This window comes from Ahaetulla prasina, chromosome 6 (assembly GCF_028640845.1).
Source record: "Ahaetulla prasina isolate Xishuangbanna chromosome 6, ASM2864084v1, whole genome shotgun sequence".
NCBI lineage: Eukaryota > Metazoa > Chordata > Lepidosauria > Squamata > Colubridae > Ahaetulla > Ahaetulla prasina.
In genome coordinates, this window is record NC_080544.1 from 29,786,657 (window position 1) to 29,808,234 (window position 21,578).

The following is a 21,578-nucleotide window of genomic DNA, read 5'->3' on the forward strand; positions in this document are numbered from 1 at the left end:
AATAAAATGTATTCTTGTATTCTTTACAGATACAAATGGCTAATTACTGGCTACCACCTGTGGTGTCTCTTGTATAGTTTTTTAAAATGGTTTCATTTTAAAAGATTATTGTAGTAGCTGATTCTAATAGACGTATCAATTCATCACTTCGCAAAAAGCCTAATTAACCCACAGATATACATTACAGAATGCAAGAGAAACCGTTTGACTTTCATGAATTATCTGTTGTGATTCATAGGTTGAAATTACAAATGATATTCTTAGAACAAGCATTTGTGTGTATGTATGTTTTGGGCAAGATTTTTTTTTCTTTTTGTAGATTTTAGGCAGGCCTGTGGATGTACTGGAACATGGAACTTTGCATAGCCAAAAGAAAGCAGCAGAAGCAAGAATTAGTAGCTACCAAGCGATGCTAAAAAAAAGTTGACGGACGGACAAACTATAATTATACCACTAAAATTAAAATCTATAGGAACATAATTCTGCTTTAGGAAGAAACTGTATAATTTTATTCAACTTTGTAACAATTATAAAAGGAGATGTGTATATATATATGTAGGTCTTTGGTTATTCGGGTTTTCTCCCGCATAAAATTGGAAGTGTCTTGGCGACGTTTCGACGAAGTCTCATTCGTCATCTTCAGGCTTCAGCTTCGTGCTTCTGGGAGCACGAACGCAGCTCTGGCTGAAGCCTGAAGATGACGAATGAGACTTTGTCAACGTCGCCAAGACACTTCCAATTTGGGGAAAAGTATCAAAGACCATATTGTCTCTGAAACCTCAGAAAACAAATATATATATATTCTGAGGTTTTCACGGGTTGGTTGTGCTCAGATTAGTCTGTGTTGCAGGGGGATTTGAGCTGGTGAGCTGCATTGCTGTTGTTTGGCTTCGTGGTCGTGGTCGTGCTACATCTTCATAGTGGGTGTCAGTCTGCTGCATGTATGGATTGGAGGGGTTTGAAATGGCTAATGTTGCAGCTGCGGTCTGGCTTCTGGTCCTTGGTCGTGCTTCATGATCAGTGTGGGTTTGGGTCTGCTTTCTGGGTGGATGTGCAGTGGTGACATCCTGTGTGGACCTCGTGAGTGTGGGTCTGGTGTCATTCCTCGTGTTGGGACTCATTTGTCAATAAGGGAAGGTTTCCAAATGGCTGGTAGGCGGGAGGTATCATCTCGTTTGTTCATGCTGTGTGGGCGTTTTTCTATCTCGATGGCTTCTCTGATTATTCTGTTGTTAAAGTGTTCAGTTCTGGCGATAGTTCTGGTCTTTTTAAAGTCAATATCATGTCCTGTGGCTTTAATGTGTTGGACCAGGGAAGAAGTTGGTTCCTCTTTTTTGACTGAGTTCTTGTGTTCTTCAATGCGTGCACTTATTCTTCTGTTGCTTTGTCCGATGTATGTGGTGGGGCAGGCGGTGCATGGGATTTCATATACTCCTTGATTTTCTAACTCAATTTTGTCTTTGGGGTTTCTTAGGATGGTGGATATTTTTTGGTTTGTGCAGAATGCTGTCTTGATGTTGTGTTTTTGGAGGATCTTGCTGATTCTGTCTGTGGTGCCTTTTATATATGGGAGGAGGGCTGTGCCATTTTCTTGTTCTCTGTCTTGGAGGGGTTCTTTTGGATTAGCTTGGTAATCTTATTTCTTTGGAATCCATTATTTCTTTGGAATCTCTTAGGGTCTTTTTTGCTATGTAGTTGCAGTGGGCTTTGGCATTAAGGTCATTTGATATGAGAACTCCAAGATCTTTGACATGGTGAGGGTCGTCAGTAAGGTAATGACCATCAAGTTTGTACTTGTTGATAGGATTCTTTTTTCCAATATGTAAGACTGAGCATTTGCTGATAGAGATTTGGAGTTGCCAAGTTTTACACCAATCGGAAACTAAGTTGAGGTCTTCTTGAAGGGTAGAAGTATTGTTAGTGGTATTAAATAATTTGACATCATCAGCAAAGAGAACACAATAACTTGAGATGAGGTCACAGAGATCATTTATGTATAGTATGAAGAGCGTTGGACCAAGAACACTACCTTGGGGAACACCACTTTTGACAGGAACAGGATTTGATATAGCAATTTTGACCACTTGTTGTCTGTTTGACAGGAAGGCGTTTATCCAATTGTGAAGAGGTCCCGAAATGCCGTAGGATTTTAGTTTGAGGCGTAGTTTATCATGTACTACTGAATCAAAAGCTTTGCAGAAGTCTATGTGGATTGCACATAGACTATTGCTTTTCCTTGATCAAGGTTGGTAGTCCATATATTTTTGCAGTGAAGTAGTTGTAGGTTACAAGACAATTTTTTCCTGAAACCAAATTGTTTATTAGATAGAAGGTTGTTTGTTTCAAGATGGAGTGTAATGGATTGGTTAATGATGGATTCCATTACTTTGCATGAGACACAACATAGAGAGATAGGCCTGTAATTTTCAACAAGGCTTGGATCTCCTTTTTTGAAGATAGGGATGACTATGGCTAGAGACCAGAGTTTTGGAAGAGAACAAGTTTTGAAGGCTTTATTAAAAATTATGCTTAGGGGTTCAGCTATATTAATTAAAAGTTTTTTTAAAAAGTATGCACATAGTCCATATGGTCCAGTAGATAATGATGGTTTTAGGTTGCGAAGGCCTTTTTCAACATTATCTTCTGTGAAGTCTATATGTGTTAGGTCATTTTTATCTTCTGTGGAATCTATATGTGTTAAGTCGTTGTTAACATTTTTGGTACGATTAAGGAATGTTGGATATGAGCCATCACTGTTTACAAAGACTGAGCCGAAGAATGTGTTAAAGAGGTTTGCTTTAACTGTTTCGTCAGTACATTCTTTTTTTCTGCAGTTCTAATTGTCCTCTGAAGTCTGTGTCTGTCTTGTTGGGTTGCATGAGGTGAACATGAGGAAATAAAGGAGGTAGAATTCTACTGTGCAGTTTGCAATCAATTCTGAGCTTGGTTAAGTCTTCTGCAAAAGACAACACTTCAGGGATTGGCATAATTAGGAAGTGAGCTTTGGAAGATAGCCTTTTCAATTGCTGTTTCTCTCTTCCTCCTTCTTTATAATAAGCTTCCCCCTGAAATGATCCCCTAGTCCGCTGAAGGCCCTCAAATCCTTTTTGGCAGACTTTAAGGAAAGAAATGTACTTATCTCTGATGCTAAATGCTGATATATTATACGGTTCATAGCTATATTGATTTTAATAGACATCTTATATTTTAAACCTCTTTCACAAAATTAGGGTATGTAAGTCTAAGGTTTGGGATTGAGTTTTGTGGAAATAAACACATCAATAAATCTTAATAAATACATTAAAATGCACAAAAATAGAAATAGGGTGTACGGTACTAGGGTTAGAAGAACCAGAGAGTAAAATTCAAATTGTTGGAAGAAAATCAGAGGTGGATCTAACATATTGGATTGAATGGGATTTTCAATAGCAATAATTATAATTATGAAAATATGCTAATGATGTCACTTTGATGGCTGGAAGTGAGCAATGCAGTAACCTCTCAGTGAAACCAAAGGAAGGAAGTGCAGAAATTTCAGTTTGCTGCTCAAAACTGAAGGGAAAAAGCCCAACAACTAACATTTTTATCAAGAGCCAGCTTGAATTATTAACAGACTTCTATCTTTCTACAATCAAAAATTTGCAAAGCTTGATTGTAGCCATTAAATGGTTTTGGTCAGTGGTGGGTTTCAAATTTTTTTACTACCGGTTCTGTGGGTATGGCTTGGTAGGTGTGGCATGGGTTGGTGGGTGTAGCTTGGGGGGGCGTGGCAGGGGAAGGATACTGTAAAATCTCCATTCTCTCCCCAATCCAGGGGAAGAATACTGCAAAATCCCTATTTCCTCCATCTGGGACTCGGGAGGAAGAGAATAGATGGGGGCGGGGCCAGTCAGAGGTGATATTTACCGGTTCTCCGAACTACTCAAAATTTCCGCTACCGGTTCTTCAGAACTGGTCAGAACCTGCTGAAACCCACCTCTGGTTTTGGTACTCAATTTGAAACCAGTGGCCAATGAATACTAGTCTTCCCTCACTGGCTGAGTGAATTTGGGCTGGTCATTCTTTCTCAGCTTAAACCCATCTGAAAGATGAGTTATTGTGGGCAAAGAGAAGGGAAGAGCGCTGTGCACCTTAGATTGTGAAAAATAATGGTGGGCTATAACAGGAGGAGGAGGAAAAACGAAGAGATCATTACTATTTAGAAGAGAGTTATTTAGCTGTTTTAGTTACAGCTAAAACATTAAAGTGTGAAACGACAGACAATAAGGGTAATGCATTGTCAAAGCTGTGGCTTTTCTAGTTGCAACATAGGGCTGTGAAAGTCGAATCATCAGAAAGACTGAACAAAGAAAAAGGTATGCCTTTAAATTGTGATGGTAGAGAAAATTGATGCCTATATCTTGATCTGCAGTAAGAACAGATCATTCAGTTCCTGGTGAAATAAACGAAGGCTGCTCACTGGAGGCATTAACAATGAAACTAGAGCTTTGATGTTTTTTGGACAAATAAAGAAACATTGGAGAAGATGCTTTGAAAATTTAAAGGCGATCAAAGAAGAGGCCAAGAGGACGTAAGCTGGCTACATTCCATCACTGATGGCACACAGTTGCGTTTATAAATAGTGATTTTTTTTTTCAAATTACAAAACAGTTACTGATAGCCAGTACTGGAGAGATGATGTCACTGAGTCAGAAACAACTAAAGGATAACAGAAGTATACTGACATTGATACTGGTTGTAGAACAGATGGAATTCTTTTAATACTTTAATTTTTTTTTCCCCCATCATCCATAATATTTTAGATCAGGGCTGTCAAACTCCTGGACGTCGCGTACTGGCCACGTCCATGCCCAGTTTAGTGAAGGGGGGTGGGAATCCTGATATGTCACGTGATGCTACCATGACAACGTGAGTATGACACCCCTGCTTTAGATACAGTTTTTAACGACATCATTTTGCTAACCACTAAAGGTAGTACATTATTTAGCTGTTTTCCACTCTTTAAATAGTGAAAACTCTTTGCTTAAATGTGCATCTGACAGATTTTTACATTGGATTATGTTTAGCTTTTGGTATAATCGTATTGCTATGCATGGATTCGTCATCAGTAAACCTTATTTGCATTAAAAGCCTAAAGGTCCCAAAACCTATTGATGGAAGAACAGATTCAGTAAATCCACTGCTAATAAAAATATTGAATATAGAGAATATACAATTTAAAATCACTTTACTGCCTGTAAGTAGGCCTAAAGTATATAAACTGCTATGGGCTTGTTAAGAAAAGAATATTTAAATATCCAATATTTAAATGAGTGAAATAAGTTATTCACCGTTTAAATGTGAGAGAAAAGGAATTTTTGCTGACTTCCATATTTGCTTGGGGCACATTAGCACTATAAGAGATACGTCAGAGAAAATTATTAAGAAAAAAAATCCTCATTAAGTATTTCCCAAGTATGAGAAGATGACATAAATGACTTGAACTTATTTTATTAATGCTCATTTAGTGTTAACCTGGAAAAATTTGCATATTAAATAAAGAACACATATCCACACTATCTCTTTGTATATGACTATATACACCCTTATATTCTACCTGACCAAGAAAATAAAGCATTCAAATCAAGCACTATAAAATTGACAGTGCACTGACACTTTGACACATTCACTCCATTTTTAATGAACCACAACTATTGCTTTTCATTTTTTAGAGATAAAACCTGCTTCCAAACTAATCTTCATAGGAGATGATTTTCATGCACTTGAAAAATAATGAAAAGAGAATGAATTAGGAAATGGCCACATTGCTCTAATAAAACTTGTTCTCACTTCAAATTGGACATTTTTTTCAATATAGGTCATTATCTATGGAGAGGAATTCTTACATTGTTACCCAAAAATCTGACTTTTGAAGTTTGCCCGTGTACATGATGAACTAAATCTTTTCATTGCAACTTTGTGCCTGGATTGCGTGTTTTCACTCCACTCAAGAAGCTTCTAGTACTGTGACACAGAAATAGAATATGTATCTATGCTTAAGTGAAAATATATTTATGAGATAGAAAGTGCTTTAGATCCAAAACCACAGACAGAAGACTCATATAAATTTGAAGCAGATCTTAAGAAATATTAAAGACTGTTAGGCCAGGATATAATGTTTATTGATGTCAAAGCCAAGGTTATGAACAACGAATGTCACGATATACCGTATTTTTCAGAGTATAAGTCGCACCGGAATTTAAGACGCACCTTAGTTTTTGGAGAGGAAAATTAAAAAAAGGCTGATTGGCAGGTGGATCGGCCTCCCAGAATACCCCCAATCAACTGTTCCAAGAGGTGAGTTTTAGCAACAGATTCCTTGGTTGTGAGCTCTGTGTCTTGCTTTTTTTTTTTTTTTTTTTGCTTTTTTTCCTGCCTCTAAAACCGCTTCAGAAAAAAAGCCCCTGAAGTTCTGTTTGGGGGCTTCCTTTCTGAAGCTCTGTTTGGAGGCTTTTTTCTGAAGCTCTGTTTGGAGGCTTTTTTTCTGAAGCTCTGTTTGGGGGATTCTTTTCTGAAGCTTCTTTTCTGATGCTTTTTTCAGCCTCTGAAACCTCCCTTTGAGAAGCTGGGTGGGGCTACATTCAGCGTATAAGATGCACCCAGATTTTCACCCCCTTTTTTGGGGAAAAAAGGTGCGTCTTATACTCCGAAAAATACAGTACAGCATACATTGCTCTATATCTTTAACCATATAGTTAGTTCGCAGATAACACTATGACAGAACATAGTGACCACAGTTTGGAAGACTAATTAATATATTATTTCTTCTTCTAATAAAAAAAATATTATTAATTATATAATAATTTAAACTTGGTTCATGAGCCATGCTATTAGGAGAAGTAGACGTATGAAATAAATTGAGAATGAAATCTGTTGCCTGTTTAATAATATCACAATGGCAGCAAAAATCAAAAAAGAAAAGATGGCAGATGAATAGAAGGAAGAGGTTGAGGGTTGGAATTCAACCCTAGTCAACTCAATCCGGTCAGAATATAACATCTGCACCCTGCCAATGTGAAGAAGCTCATACCTCAACCTGTCCTATAGCAGGGGTCTCCAACCTTGGTCCCTTTAAGACTTGTGGACTTCAACTCCCAGAGTTCCTCAGCCAGCTCTGCTGGCTGAGGGACTCTGGGAGTTGAAGTCCACAAGTCTTAAAGGGACCAAGGTTGGAGACCCCTGTTCTATACTGTATGCTTTCAGAGGAAGAAAAAAAAACTTCTATCACATCAGTGGTGAGTTGCTACCGGTTCGCCCCGGTTCGGCCGAATCAGTAGCAGCAGCAGCAGGAGGCTCTGCCCACCTGCCCAGATGCTTCTGCGCATGTGCAGAAGTGTGGCGCGCAAGCATGTGACTGCCCACGAGCGAACCAGTAGCGACGGGATTTGAAATCCACTACTTTATGACATTAAATTAACCTTAAGAAACTTTTCTAACAGTTGTATTTAAGTTCAAAATTAATAATTTCATATGGGCAGACTTAGAAAGAAAAGAGAGAGAGAGAGAATGAAATTTCGATATTGCAGCATGGAATCCACTCAAACAGTTATCCTTTGAAAACGTTCATAATGTTCACTATTTCTCCATAAAATTGAATTTCTTTCCTTGTTCTGAAGTAATATCAAACAACCAACACAGTAATGGGATGGATGCAGGAGGGGCAGCAATAAAGGAATTTATAGATACAATTACATCTAGATACAGCTATCTAGAATGCAGATATAGCCTAGGTCAGTGATGGCTAACCTTTTCTGGACGAATGCCCAAAACATGCTTGAGCACCTGAAGCCCCAAAATGTGTGGGGGTGGGGAGGAATCCATTGTCTCCAGCCTCAGGGGGCAGCCCCTCACTGGCTCCTCACTCCAGCCCCAAGGGGTGGGGTGGGGGCAGCCTCTCTTTGGCTCCAGGATGGCTCCACAGATCTAGGGCTGACCATGTTCTGGCATGGATGGATGGATTGTAGATCAGCACCCAGCCATGCAGGGCCAAAGCGCTGGGGGACAGTCCTTTGTTGTTTCCAGGGCAGCCCCGCAGGCTAGATCTAACCACATCGTAGGCTGGATCTGGTCTGTGGGCCTTGAGTTTGACACCCCTGTCCTACAACAATAACATACATTGAGATTGTCCTTGCAATGTCTGCTCCTGTCTTGAAGAGCTGACATAATCCAAGATTCAGACTACTCTAATGGTTAAGATGTTGGGCTAGGAATCAGTAGACCCAGGTTCAGGTCAACCTCAGCCCAATCTCTTTTTCTCTCAGCCCAGTTGCTTCCCATAGAGGGTTGCAGAGGTGGTATTCAGCAGGTTCTGACCAGTTCTGAAGAACCGGTAGCAGAAATTTTGAGTAGTTCGGAGAACTGGTAAATATCCCCTCTGACTGGCCCTGCCCCTATCTATTCTCTGCCTCCTGATTCCCAGCTGATTGGGAGGAAATGGGGTTTTTGCAATAACCTTCCCCTGGAGTGGGGAGGGAATAGAGATTTTGTGGTATTCTTCCCCTGCCATGCCCACCAAGCCATGCCCACAGAACTGGTAGTAATTTTTTTTTTAATCCCGCCACTGGAGGGTTGTTACTGTTTTGTTACCACTCAACTCCAAAATAGATTTGGCAGGCATGGGATGGTCTCCTTTCCCTTTGTTTCATGTTGTTCTCTCAGCGAAGAAACACAACTGGGTATCCATTGAAGACATTAATGCATTTGCTAATTCAGAGATTGATGCAAAAGAGGCCAGAAGTGTCTTATGAATGAATTCATTTGGAACGGAAAAGGATAGAAACAGATTGATTGATTGATCCATCCATCCCTTGACATTTCATAGATCCTTTGATAAAGAGAAGTTTAACTAAAAGAGATGGATTGATTAACCTATTTTGTACAGCATACAAATAGAAGAGGAGTTTTTTTTTGTCTTTATCTGATACACATTTCACAATACAACTTTAAAATAGCATCTTCTTGAGAGCTTTGCTAAATAATGAGCTGAGATTCTATATACATCAGGGGTAGTCAACCTTTTTATACCTACCGCCCACTTTTGTATCTCTGTTAGTAGCAAAATTTTCTAACCGCCCACCGGTTCCACAGTAATGCGCTGTGTATCGTCGTCTGCGCATGCCTCTCACGCATCGTGGATTGGGTTGGGGGGGCACCGGCTACCAGCTCTGCTTGTCTGTTACAGCTGGGTGGTGTGGGGGGAGATGTGCGAGCTATTCTGGGATGAGGCTCTTTTGTTTGCGGTCGCACTATAGCGCCATTTAGTTTTACTTACATAACGTGAACTAAACATATGGGCGGGCGATACAAATAGTATATTTTCAGAAATTTAAATTGTCACGGGGAATTTTATGAAAACCTAATGAAAATGTTTTTAAATAATGCTATGAAAATTTTTTAAAAAGTCAATTAAATTAAAAAAAAAGGAAAGTGCTTCAGTATCGGACAAAACCCCTACCGCCCACCATGAAAGCTGGAACGCCCACTAGTGGGCAGTAGGAACCAGGTTGACTACCACTGATATACATCATCATTTCTCTTATAGAGAAAGAAACCTAGCTCAACTAAAGTTAATTATCAGCTGTTGCTTGCATAATAGGGAGAGAAGATGATAACTTAATTAGTATATTCAATCATTCTACCGCTTTCCATTTTTCCATCATTGACCAAGGCCAAGGAAAAATGAGAATTAAGGAGACAGTAATTACTATAGTTACAATCTAAGTATTGATGGTTATTATTCTTGATCGATCTCTCTCTCTCTCTCTCTCTCTCTCTCTCTCTCTCTCTCTCTCTCTCTCTCTCTCTCTTTATCTATCTATCTATCTATCTATCTATCTATCTATCTATCTATTAGATGAACAGTTTCCATTATTTATATTTCAGTTGGAAGAAACAGTTGCAAGAAAAGAGACAACAGGAAATTAATGGTGCCACACCTTCCTCCCACAAACACACACAGAGGAAAACACAGCTACAATCACTTCAACCATCAACTAATTTGAAGCTATTGCTCTTGCAAAATTCACTCACCCAGTCCCAGGTGCTCAGTGTTTGACATCCAAATGACCAAATCCAAATGTGGTTGGGTGATCCCTGTTTACTGATCCCTTTTTAGAGATCCCTGTTTACTGACTTCCTCTCCTGCTATGACATCATACTGGTCCAGAAAACATGGTCTGTTGATAACATGCTATTAAATGGATTTCATTGATTCATTGAGCAGGACAGAGCCAAGAGCATGGAACAGCAAAAGAAGATCTGGGAGTCCTAGTCTCCACTCCACTCTACCATATCAAAGCACCTCTCTCCACTCAAGGCATATGCCACCACTGCATTAATCCAAGTCACAGTGCTCAGTTGATAATAAATGTTTATATACCCCCAATGAGACAGAAAGTAGAGACCTAGATGTATATTTTATCTATCCTGTTTCCCCTAAAATAAGACCTCCCCTGATAATAAGCCCAATCGGGCTTTTGAGCGCATGGCAATAAGGCCAAGCGCTTATTTCAGGGTTCAAAAAAATATAAGACGGGTCTTATTTTCAGGGAAACATGGCATTAGGTATGACTCATGAAGGGAAGTGATGCAAAGTAAGATATAAATCCCAAAGTCATGTCACCAATGCCTTTGGAACTGAGAAAGCTTGTATTGTAGAGCAAGCTTGTATTATTGGCTTCCCTCTTGTTACATGATGGGCCATCTTCTCAACAAATATTTTCACTCTCCAAAACCAGCTTGCAGAATCATTTCTGTTTTACTCTATGTAGATGATCCACAAATAGTTTCCAGAATCCCTATTGATCTTACAAGAGAAAACTAACACAACTTTGCAAGGAAGACCAGCTAGAACTCAATGACCAGAAAATCAAAATTGTGTGTTTGCCAAAAGGCTCCAGAATCAACCCTTGAAGATAAAAATGGCCACAGGGTTGAGCAGGTCTCCTGATTCAAATATCTGGAAATAGCAATAACATTTAGAATACTTATACACCGCTTCATGCTGCTTTACAGCCTCTCTACAGAGGCAGCATATTACAGTCAGCATATTGCCTCCAACAATCTGAGTACTCATTTTACTGACCTCAGAAGGATGGAAGGTTGAGTCAACTTTGAGCCGGTCAGGATCAAAGGAATTAAACTCCTGGCAATGTGAACAGATTTAGTCTGCAATACTGCAACATAACAACCACTGGACCACCACAGAATGTAGCCATGAATTCCTCAAGACAAGAGATGGTCAATACATTTCTGCAGCATTTCTGCAGCATTCAAATTATTGGAAGCTAAGCCAATATCACAATTTCTCTATGGTGCCCATATGGGCCCTTTCTCAAATTTTGTACCGTTAACACTTGTTCAGTCCACATTTTGGGCCCTTCGAGCCCAAAAATGTGTCTCAAATGCTACCCAAAGGCTAGACATAGACCTCATGAAAGTAGGCACTAGAGCAGCGGTTCTCAGACTGTGGGTTGGGACCCCATTGGGGGTCGAATGACAATTTGCCATGGGTCGCCTAAGACCATCGGAAATATGGGAAGTATACTTGCGAGTCGAAGAATCGCGCTCCAATGGTTGACTCCACAAGCCAGCTGCAGGCTCTTCAAATCGCTAGCCAAATTCGGCTTCAGGCGCAATGAATTTAAAAAGAGAGAAATCTTTGTTCTGATGTCTCCCTCTCAAGCCAGCTGCAATCACTCCCAATCGCTAGCCTAATCTGGCTTCAGGCACGATAAACTTAATAGGGGAGGAGTCTCCACTTTAATGCCTCCGTCCTCAAGGCAATCGCAAGCAGTTCAGATCGCTAGCCAATACGGCTTCAGGCGCGATAAATTCAAAACAAAAATAATTTTATGGTTGGGGTCGCCACATCGTGGGGAATTGTATTAAAGGGGTCACAGCACTATAAAGGTTGAGAACCACTGCACTAGAGTGTGTACTCAACTGCTGGCTCAGGCTATCCTTTTCTCCCCTTTGACTTTGTCCCATTAATTATGAGTTGGATTTTCAATCCAAATGAAAGTGGCAACTAAAATCTCGTCCTTGGGCTTCTCTCCAGGTCTTCCACTCTGGGTATGATCAAACCAAAGCACTCATTAAACAACATATAGCAGACAGAGTGTCAATTGGACCTAGCTAAGTCTTCAACCTCCACTGACACTGAACCCAATGGAAATTCCATGTCTCCTATGGCATACTTAAGTAACCTCAAAGTCAGTAGTGGGATTCAGCCAGTTCGCAGCACTTCGGGAGAATCAGTTAACTTTCTGAGCAGTTTGGCAAACTGGTTGTTGGAAGAAATCATTAGGGCAGAGAACCGATTGTTAAATTACTTGAATCCCACCACTGTTCAAAGTACATAACCACCAAAAGGCTTCTACTGTGGCACTATATCACACCCTCTCCTCAGCTGTACTTGAAGAGCAATTCAGGAAGATTCTTCTACCCAGAAATACTCTACGTCACAACTTTGGACCTGCAGAAACAATAGAACATGTATTTCTTCCGTGTCTGTATACAGAGACATTCATTCACCTCCCAGCTACTTGCTGACACCAATCCTACCATAATATACAATGTTTCCAGGTTCTACACAATAGCGCTTAAAATCTGTCAGAAGGTGACTTTAATAACCACTTCACTCATAATAGTAGAGTAATTTTTATTGTGTTAGATTTAATTTGCCATGCTCCCTCATATCCACCTATTGCTCTAGTCCTCTTTTTAGATTTTTTTTTAAAAAATTCCTTTTTGATTTTCATTTCATTTCATTTTTTTAACTTTTATTTGTATTCTTTAAAAATGTGTATCTTTCATACTTTTTAATTCTTTGTATCTTACCCTTCTGATTTATGATCATAATAAAGGTTCAATTTGAAGGCTACAGAAAGGCTTAATATAATAGTTTTCTAGCCATCTACCCAACAGATCTGAGCCCTTTTTAAAGACTAAGCAGGATTTTTATCCAATCGTAACTAGATTATATTTACTCAAGGTTACGTTCTACTTGCACATAACCATCACAGAACTATATCCTGGAAACTTGGGTTTTGTGTAATTGCTTACGACACTGCATTCATCTTGACCTCAGACCGTGACAGAAACATTGCGATATCAGTGCTCTGTAACGTCTCTGCTTTTTCCAATGCTATTAAGGAGCAGTCCCAAATACAATACAATCAATTAGAATTAAGACAAAAATGGAGTGCAGCACACTAATTTCTGTGGAACATAGTGCCCTGAAACTCCACACAAGAGTATGACTCATCAGTCTTTCCTGCACAAGATATGCCAATCCAATTATAAATTAAACTGAATGTTTATTATTAATGTCTTCCCGTTTTCCTAATTACAAAATTGAGCAAAATATGTTTAACTTAACTTGGGAATGGTTTTTGCAAATTAAACCTTCATTCAAAAGGTTGCTGTTTTTCTCCAATGATTGCAATAATAAAAACACTGGAAAAATAATGTGAATTCTGTTACCCAGACAATACCAGTGACCTGTTGGCTATTTAAACCTTTCTACTAGCGCTCCTTTCTTTTTTCCTAATTTATTTATTTATTTATTTATTTGTTTATATTTCTATACCACCCTTCTCCCGAAGGACTCAGGACGGTTTATAGCCATATTAAAACAATTTTACAAACACTAAAATAGTTTAAAATGAAATATTTAAATTTAGGCTGATTCCTTAAAACCCGTTTAAAATTCCCAATTAAAACTATCAGGCCAGTCCTGCACAATGAAACAGCCATGTTTTCAGCTCGCGTCAGAAAGTCCGGACATCAGGGAGTTGGCGAATACCTGGTGGTAATTCGTTCCAGAGGGTTGGGGCCGCCACAGAGAAGGCCCTCCCCCTGGGGGTCACCAGCCAACATTGTCTAGCCGACGACACCCCGAGGAGGCCCACTCTGTGGGAGCACACTGGTCGCTTGGAGGCCGTCGGTCACAGTAGGCAGTCCCGTAAATAGCCAGGTCCCATGCCATGAAGCGCTTTAAAGGTGGTAACCAGTACCTTGAATTGCACCTGAAAGACCATCGGAAGCCAGTGCAGTCTACACAGGAGTGGTGTTATATGGGAGCCTCGATTTGATCCCTCTATCACCCGCGCAGCTGCATTCTGGACCAGCTGAAGCCTCCGGGTGCTCTTCAAGGGGAGCCCCATGTAGAGAGCGTTACAGTAGTCCAGACGGGACTACAAGGGCTACAAGGGCATGAGTGACCATGCATAGGGCATCCCGGTCTAAGAACGGCCGCAACTGGCAAATCAGGCGGACCTGATAAAAAGCTCCTCTGGCGACGGCCATCGTTTGATCTTCCAATGACAGCCATGAATCCAGAAGAATGCCCAGATTGCAGACCTTCGCCGTGGGGGCCAATGACTCACCTCCCACAGTCAGCGATGGAGTATACCGGGATGCCAGCATCCACAGCCACTCGGTCTTGGAAGGGTTGAGCCGGAACCTGTTTCTCCCCATCCAGACTCGCACGGCCTCCAGACACCGGGACATCTCTTCGACGGCTTCATTGGGGTGGTTTGGGGTGGAAATGTACAGCTGTGTATCATCAGCATACAGATGACACTGCACCCCAAAACCACGGATGATCTCGCCCAGCGGCTTCATATAGATGTTGAACAGGAGGGGTGAGAGGACCGACCCCTGTGGCACCCCACATAGGAGGTGCCTCGCGGTCGACCTCTGCCCCCCCGCCAACACCGTCTGCGATCGGCCCGAGAGGAAGAAGGAGAACCACTGAAAAACGGTGCCTCCCACCCCTAACCCCTCTAGCCGCAGCAGCAGGATACCATGGTCGATGGTATCAAAAGCCGCCAAGAGATCAATAGGACCAGGACAGAGGAACAACCCCTGTCCCGAGCCCTCCAGAGATCATCCACCAACGCGACCAAAGCCATCTCCATGCTGTACCCAGGTCGGAAACCAGACTGGAACGCGTCCAGATAGACAGTTTCATCCAGGTACAGAGGGAGCTGGTATGCAACCACACTCTCAACAACCTTCGCCACAAAGCGAAGGTTGGAGACCGGATGGTAGTTCGCTAAAACAGCCAGGTCCAGGGAAGGCTTCTTGAGGAGGGGTCTCACCACCGCCTCTTTCAAGGCAGTCGGAAAGACACCCTCCCTCAAAGAAGCATTAATAATTCCCTGAAGCCAGCCTCGTGTAACCTCCTGTGTGGCCAGTACCAGCCAGGAGGGACACGGGTCCAGTAAACATGTGGTTGCTCTCAACCTCCTCAGTATCCTGTCCATGTCCTCGGGAGCCACAGGATCAAACTCCTCCCAGCTGACAACCTCAAGACCTGCCCCCGTCCACCCATCTGAATCTACCCAGTCTGTGTCCAGCCCCTCCCTAATCTGAGCGTTTTTATCGTGCAGATACTGTCCAAAATACTCAGCACGACCTTGCAAGAGGTCCTCCCTCGCCCCTTGAGAGAGAAGGGAGCAGATCACCCTAAACAAGGCAGCTGGGCAATTATCTGCCGATGCGATGAGAGCGGCGAAATATTCCCGTTTCGCTGCCCTTATCGCCACTAGATAGGTCTGAATATGAGACCTTACTACTGTTTGATCAGAGGCGGAATGGCTGGCCCTCCAGACACTCTCCAGGCGTCTTCTCCGGCGCTTCATCTCTCTCAGCTCCTCAGAAAACCAAGGAGCCAGTCAAGAACAGCGCCGGGTCAGAGGCCGCAAAGGCACGATACGGTCCAAGGCCCCCACTACCGCCCTTTCCCAGGCGGCGACGAGTTCCTCAGCCAAGTCGTGGGCCAGGGCCTCAGGAATAGGCCCAAGCTCCGTCAGGAACCTCTCCGGGTCCATCAGGCGCCTGGAACGGAACCAACATATTGGTTCCGACTCCCTGCAATGGGGATAGGCGGTTCGAAGGTCCAGTCGAAGAAGAGAGTGACAAGGGTTGAACGACTAATTCCCTTACATCTAAATCACTCAGCCACTGTCCAGAGACAAAAATTAAGTCCAGTGTGTTTCCTCCAATGTGAGTGGGACCCTCAACTAATTGGATCAGGCCCAAGACCGTCATGGAGGCTCTGAATTCCTGAGCTGCTGCCGATACCTCGCCGAGCGATGGCAGGTTGAAATCCCCCATAACAATAAGTCTGGGGGTATCAACCGCCAGCCCGGCTATCACCTCCAGCAGCTCAGGCAGGGCCGCTGTCACGCCGCAGGGAGCCAGGTACGTGATCAGCAGGCCCACCTGTATCCCTCGACCCCACTCTACAAAGAGGGATTCACAGCCATCTATCTGTGGTACAGTGGCCTCCCTCGGCCACAGACACCGTTAATAACAATTGCCCTGGGTCCTCGGCTGATGGAACGTACAGAAATCCAGTGGGCACATTTCTATAAGGGGTACCCCCCCTTCTGTGCCCAACCAGGTCTCTGAAATGCCAATAAGGTCCGTACCACCCTCCTGTATGAGATCGTGAATGAGGGGGGCCTAAATGAAGGAGCTTATATTTCCAGCCTTTAATAACTTTTAATTAAAGGAGATTTATGTTAATATATTTGATTCTTGTATAATTATATATCTCAACTTTCTAACACTTTGATACTGCATTAGGGAAATCAAAACTACTTGAATCCTTTTCAAGGGGCTTAAATTCAAATTTAATAAAAGTAAAATACGCATCACTAAATCTCTCCCGTTTTCTACTTCATTCACATTCCATTTTGTACATCCCCAAAGCAAACAGTAACGCCTCTATGTGAGAGATACAAATGCATACTTTTAAGATATATTATTATTAAATATTATTTTAAAAAGCATTGGGCCGTATTATGTTTTTAAGAAAGACAATTATTCTGTATCTTGAATAAATCTGTTCTTAAAAGAGAAATTCCTAATGGATCTGTAAACATTGCTCTTTCTATGATTGCTGTATTTATTCTGTTACTTACTTTTCTGCTACCAACCTTAAGAGGAATAGCTACTATGATAAAAGGCAAACAATAATGAATCTGTGACCTTCAACCACTGTGCCCTATTTTCAAGCTCTTATCCCAATGTAATTAAAAGAACAAATTAAAAATGTTGAATAGAATGAACGCTCATTCACAAGCTCCCCCTCCAACAAGACAAATATGTAAACTAGTGCCATACCTTTTTAAAAATTCCATATACTCTGTATGCTTGATAAGGCCAGTCCTCATCATTATTGTTTGGAAACATTGCCGATCAATAGCCCAAAGTTTCACATTTACGAGAGCTGGGGGGGAAAAAAATGACAAGTGGAATTTTGATTAGCATATTTTTATTTAAGAAAAAAACTTTGTAAATTGCAGAACCAATGAGAAAATTATTATTTGCTTTTCCTGTTTTCAAACCAAGAAAAGTGAAACAAAACATGTTGGGCAATTTATATTATGGTCTGTATTCATTAATTCCTCATTGTAACTTGAGATAAATAATTCATCCTAAAACTGGAGGCAATTTTCCAGAGAAGTCATGTGTTGTTGTTGTTTTTTAAAAAAAGATAGGATTATAATTTTATTAATGAATGCCCAAAATAAATCACTTCTCATTAATCCCTTAGGCAATTAGTTATGTCTTCAGGTGTTCAAATAATGCTGGCTTAGGGTTTTGTTTTGTTTTGTTGTTTTTTTGTTTTTTTTTAATGCAGTACACCAATGTGGACTTGCACCTTCTTGGATTTGGTTCTAGAATTTTCTTTTTTTCATTGAACAAAGGACTTACAAGATTGTCTAAATCGCAATGATGGGAAACAATGTATATTCCAGTGGGATACCTTTATATATTTGATTTGATTTATTTATTTTGTCAAGCACGTATTAGATAACAGATACAGGTATAAACATGGTTATTAATACATGAAATGGGTACGAATAAAAGGGGACATTAGGACAGGGATGGTAGGCACGTTGGTGCGCTTACGCACACCCTTTACAGACCTCTTAAGAATGGGGTGCAGTCAACAGTAGACAGTCTTAAGGTTAAAATTTTGGGGGTTTGGGTAAGAAACCACAGAGTCAGGTAGTGTATTCCAGGCATTGACCACTCTGTTGCTGAAGTTGTATTTCCTGCAATCAAGTTTGGTGCGGTTTACCTAAAGTTTGTCTCTATTGTGTGCTGGTGTATTGTTGTGATTGAAGCTGAAGTAGTCATTGACAGGTAGGACAATTTAGTGGATAATATAAATGAAAGGAGGCGTTTAAAAAGGAAGCAGTCAAAAGGAAAAATTCCAGATTATTTTCACCAGTCACTTCGTCTTTGAAGTGTTCGAAATGTTCTAACCAGGGGTGAAATCCAGCAGGTTTTGACAGGTTCTGGAGAACTGGTAGGGGAAATTTTGAGTAGTTCGGAGAACCAGCAAATGCCACCTCTAGCTGGCCCCAGAGTGGGGTGGGAATGGAGATTCTGCAGTATCCTTTCCCTGCCACGCCCACCAAGCCATACCATGCCCAACAAGCCACGCCCACAGAACTGGTAGGGAAAAAAAAGAATTTTCCCACTGGTTCTAACCCTAACCCTAACCCAGACTTAGCAATGTTATATTGTGTGGATTTCAATTTGCAGAATTCCTCATCCAGCATGCATGCTGGGGAATTCTGGGAGTTGAAGTCTACACATCTTAAAATTGTCAAGATTGGGATCAAAAATGAGGAGGTGATAAGCAGCCTAGGAAAGCCAAGGGAAATCATCCAAACCATAAAAAAGCAAAATATTTCAGAAAAATACGGTATACTTCACTTAATCCTCCAAGGAAAGATTGAAGGCAAATGAAGTCAAGGCAGAAGACGAACATCATAGCTTCACAATTTAAGGGACTGGTTTGGACAAAACTCAGCAGCACTTTTTTGTGTGGCTGTCGATAAAAATAGGTTTGCCAACATGATCACCAATGTCCGATGATGGATGTGGCACAAGAAAAAGAAGTTCTAGAAACTGATGACTAAACTAGGAATAGTATCATTTGCTTAAATACAACAGAAATATTGTTTTAAGAAAGTAATTGGGGGCATTGCATGTAAACAGGATTGTTTAGAAATGAAACTATATTCAAAAGATCCTTTTGATAGAAATTAATTGTTAAGACTGGAGTGCTACTTGCTCAGGCACTAGGGAAACCGAGGCAGGAGATGACTTTGGGCCTATCATTCTGTCTCATTTACATCCGAACTCACATTGTTGTTGAGTTGGAGCAAAGAATTACCTTGAACTCTTGAACAACAGGTGAGATATAATATAAACAAATAAATAACCCAAGTACACTAGAAAAATACTGAAAAATGTAGATGTATGCAAAGCAAACTCAGGAAGTTTAGAACTAAATTATGCTCCGTACTTTCCAGCTTAATTTCCAGTGGATTCTTGTTTTTACTTCTTCCAAAGTGGCCTCATGATACTTTAATTCAAAGGTTGATCGGAGGATTAAAAAACCCCTTCCAGCTGCTTCTTTTCTAAAATTCATCTTCTTACAGAGAAATGAGGGGGAGGGACCCAAATCCTCCAAGTCTGGGATACTTATTTATAAGGAAAAACTACTAAGTTGGTTGCCTGATATCTAATTGGTGAAATGTAACATTTTGTAGGAGTCAGTGTATTTAATGGAATTTATTACTTCTTTTATGAATGAAAATAGGATTGCAACCTTAGGCAGCAAACCTATGCATGCATATTACAAAGAAAGTTCAATTTAATTTAACAGACTTTCATTCTGAATAAGTATAGACAGAATTAGATTGTATTATTACTATCCAATTGCATGCACACCTACAGAGAGAATGATTTCACTGAGACTCTTGAGGATTATTGGTAGGTTAATGCATATCCGTTTCCAACCAGTTTCCAACCATAAAATCAGGAACGAACAATTCATTAAATCAGAAAAGAAGAAAAGAATGCCCATTTAATTTTTTTCTCTTGATACAACTGCTAGTTAAACAATTTGGAACAATTCTTCTACCAAATTGTGGTGTCTGTTCCACATGCTTTCATCTACCAGTCGTATCAGTATGTTTAATGTAATAATGGAAATTAATTTATTTATTTATTTATTTTGTCACAACATCATACAAAAAGATTATATAGTATATACACATATAAACATATATAGGAAGAAGAAAAGAAAAACAATAGGACAGGAACGGTAGGCACGTTTGTGCGCTTATGCACGCCCCTTATGGTCCTCTTAGGAATGGGGTGAGGTCAATAGTAGAAAGTTTTTGGTTAAAGCTGTTAGGATTATGGGAAGAGACCACAGAGTCAGGTAAAGTATTCCAAGCACTGATGATTCTGTTGCAGAAGTCGTATTTTCTGCAATCTAGATTAAAGCGGTTTACATTAAGTTTAAATCTATTGGTTGCCCTTGTATTATTGCAATTAAAGCTGAAGTAGTCTTTGACAGGAAGGACATTACAATAGATGATTCTGTGAGTTAAACTTAGGTCTTGTCGAAGGCGACGGAGTTCCAAGTTTTCTAAGCCTAGGATTTCAAGTCTGGTGGGATAAGGTATTTTGTTGTTTTCAGAGGAATGGAGAACTCTTCTTGTAAAATATTTCTGGACACGTTCAATTGTATTGATGTCAGAGATGTGGTGAGGGTTCCAAACAGGTGAGCTGTATTCTAGAATTGGTCTAGCAAATGTTTTATATGCTCTGGTTAGTAGTGTGGTGTTTTGGAAAAGAAGCTACATAAAATTAGGTTTACAACTCTTAGAGCTTTTTGCTATGTAGTTGCAGTGGGCTTTGGCACTTAGATCATTTGACATGAAAACTCCAAGGTCTTTAACGGGATGGGGTCGTCTGTAAGGTAATGTCCATCTAGTATGTACTTAGTTTTAGAGTTCTTTTTCCTATATGTAAGACTGAGCATTTGCTGGTTGAAATTTGAGCTGCCAATTTTAGACCAAGCGGTTAGATGGTCAAGGTCGTTTTGAATGATAGAAGTGTTGTCTGTGGTGTTAAATAGTTTGACATCGTCAGCAAAGAGAACACAATTACTTGAGATATGGTCACAAAGATCATTAATGTATAGAATAAAGAGTGTTGGTCCAAGGACGCTGCCTTGAGGAACGCCACTCTTGACAGGAACAGGATTTGATAAAGCATTGCCAATTTTGACCACTTGTTGTCTGTTAGACAGAAAAGCAGATATCCATTTGTGGAGGGGTCCTGAGATGCCATAGGATGTTAGTTTAAGGAGAAGTTTATCGTGTACTACTGAGTCAAAAGCTTTGCAGAAGTCTATGTAGATTGCATCTATTGATTTGCCTTGATCTAGATTTGAAGTCCATATGTTTTTGCAGTGGAGAAGTTGTAAGTTACATGATAACTTTTTCCTGAAACCAAATTGTTTGTTGGAGAGTAGGTTGTTAGTTTCTAAGTGTGAGGTAATGGATTGATTGATGATAGATTCCATGACTTTGCAGGTGACGAGCAAAGGGAGATCGGTCTGTAGTTTTCGACTAAGCTGGGGTCTCCTTTTTTGAAGACGGGGATGACTGTGGCTAGTGACCAAAGTTTGGGAAGAGAACTGGTAG

The 21,578-nt window shown here is 40.6% G+C and overlaps 1 protein-coding gene across 3 annotated transcripts in view; it reads right to left on the minus strand.

Moving 5' to 3' along the window:
- Window positions 1-21,578, minus strand: part of PRKG1 (protein kinase cGMP-dependent 1) — a 1,075,924-nt gene that overhangs the window by 313,758 nt on the left and 740,588 nt on the right. For all 3 annotated transcript variants that reach the window (XM_058187717.1, XM_058187716.1, XM_058187714.1), the window contains one exon: window positions 17,179-17,284. In XM_058187717.1, coding sequence (XP_058043700.1) covers window positions 17,179-17,284 — 106 coding nt within the window. The remainder of the gene's footprint in view (window positions 1-17,178; window positions 17,285-21,578) is intronic.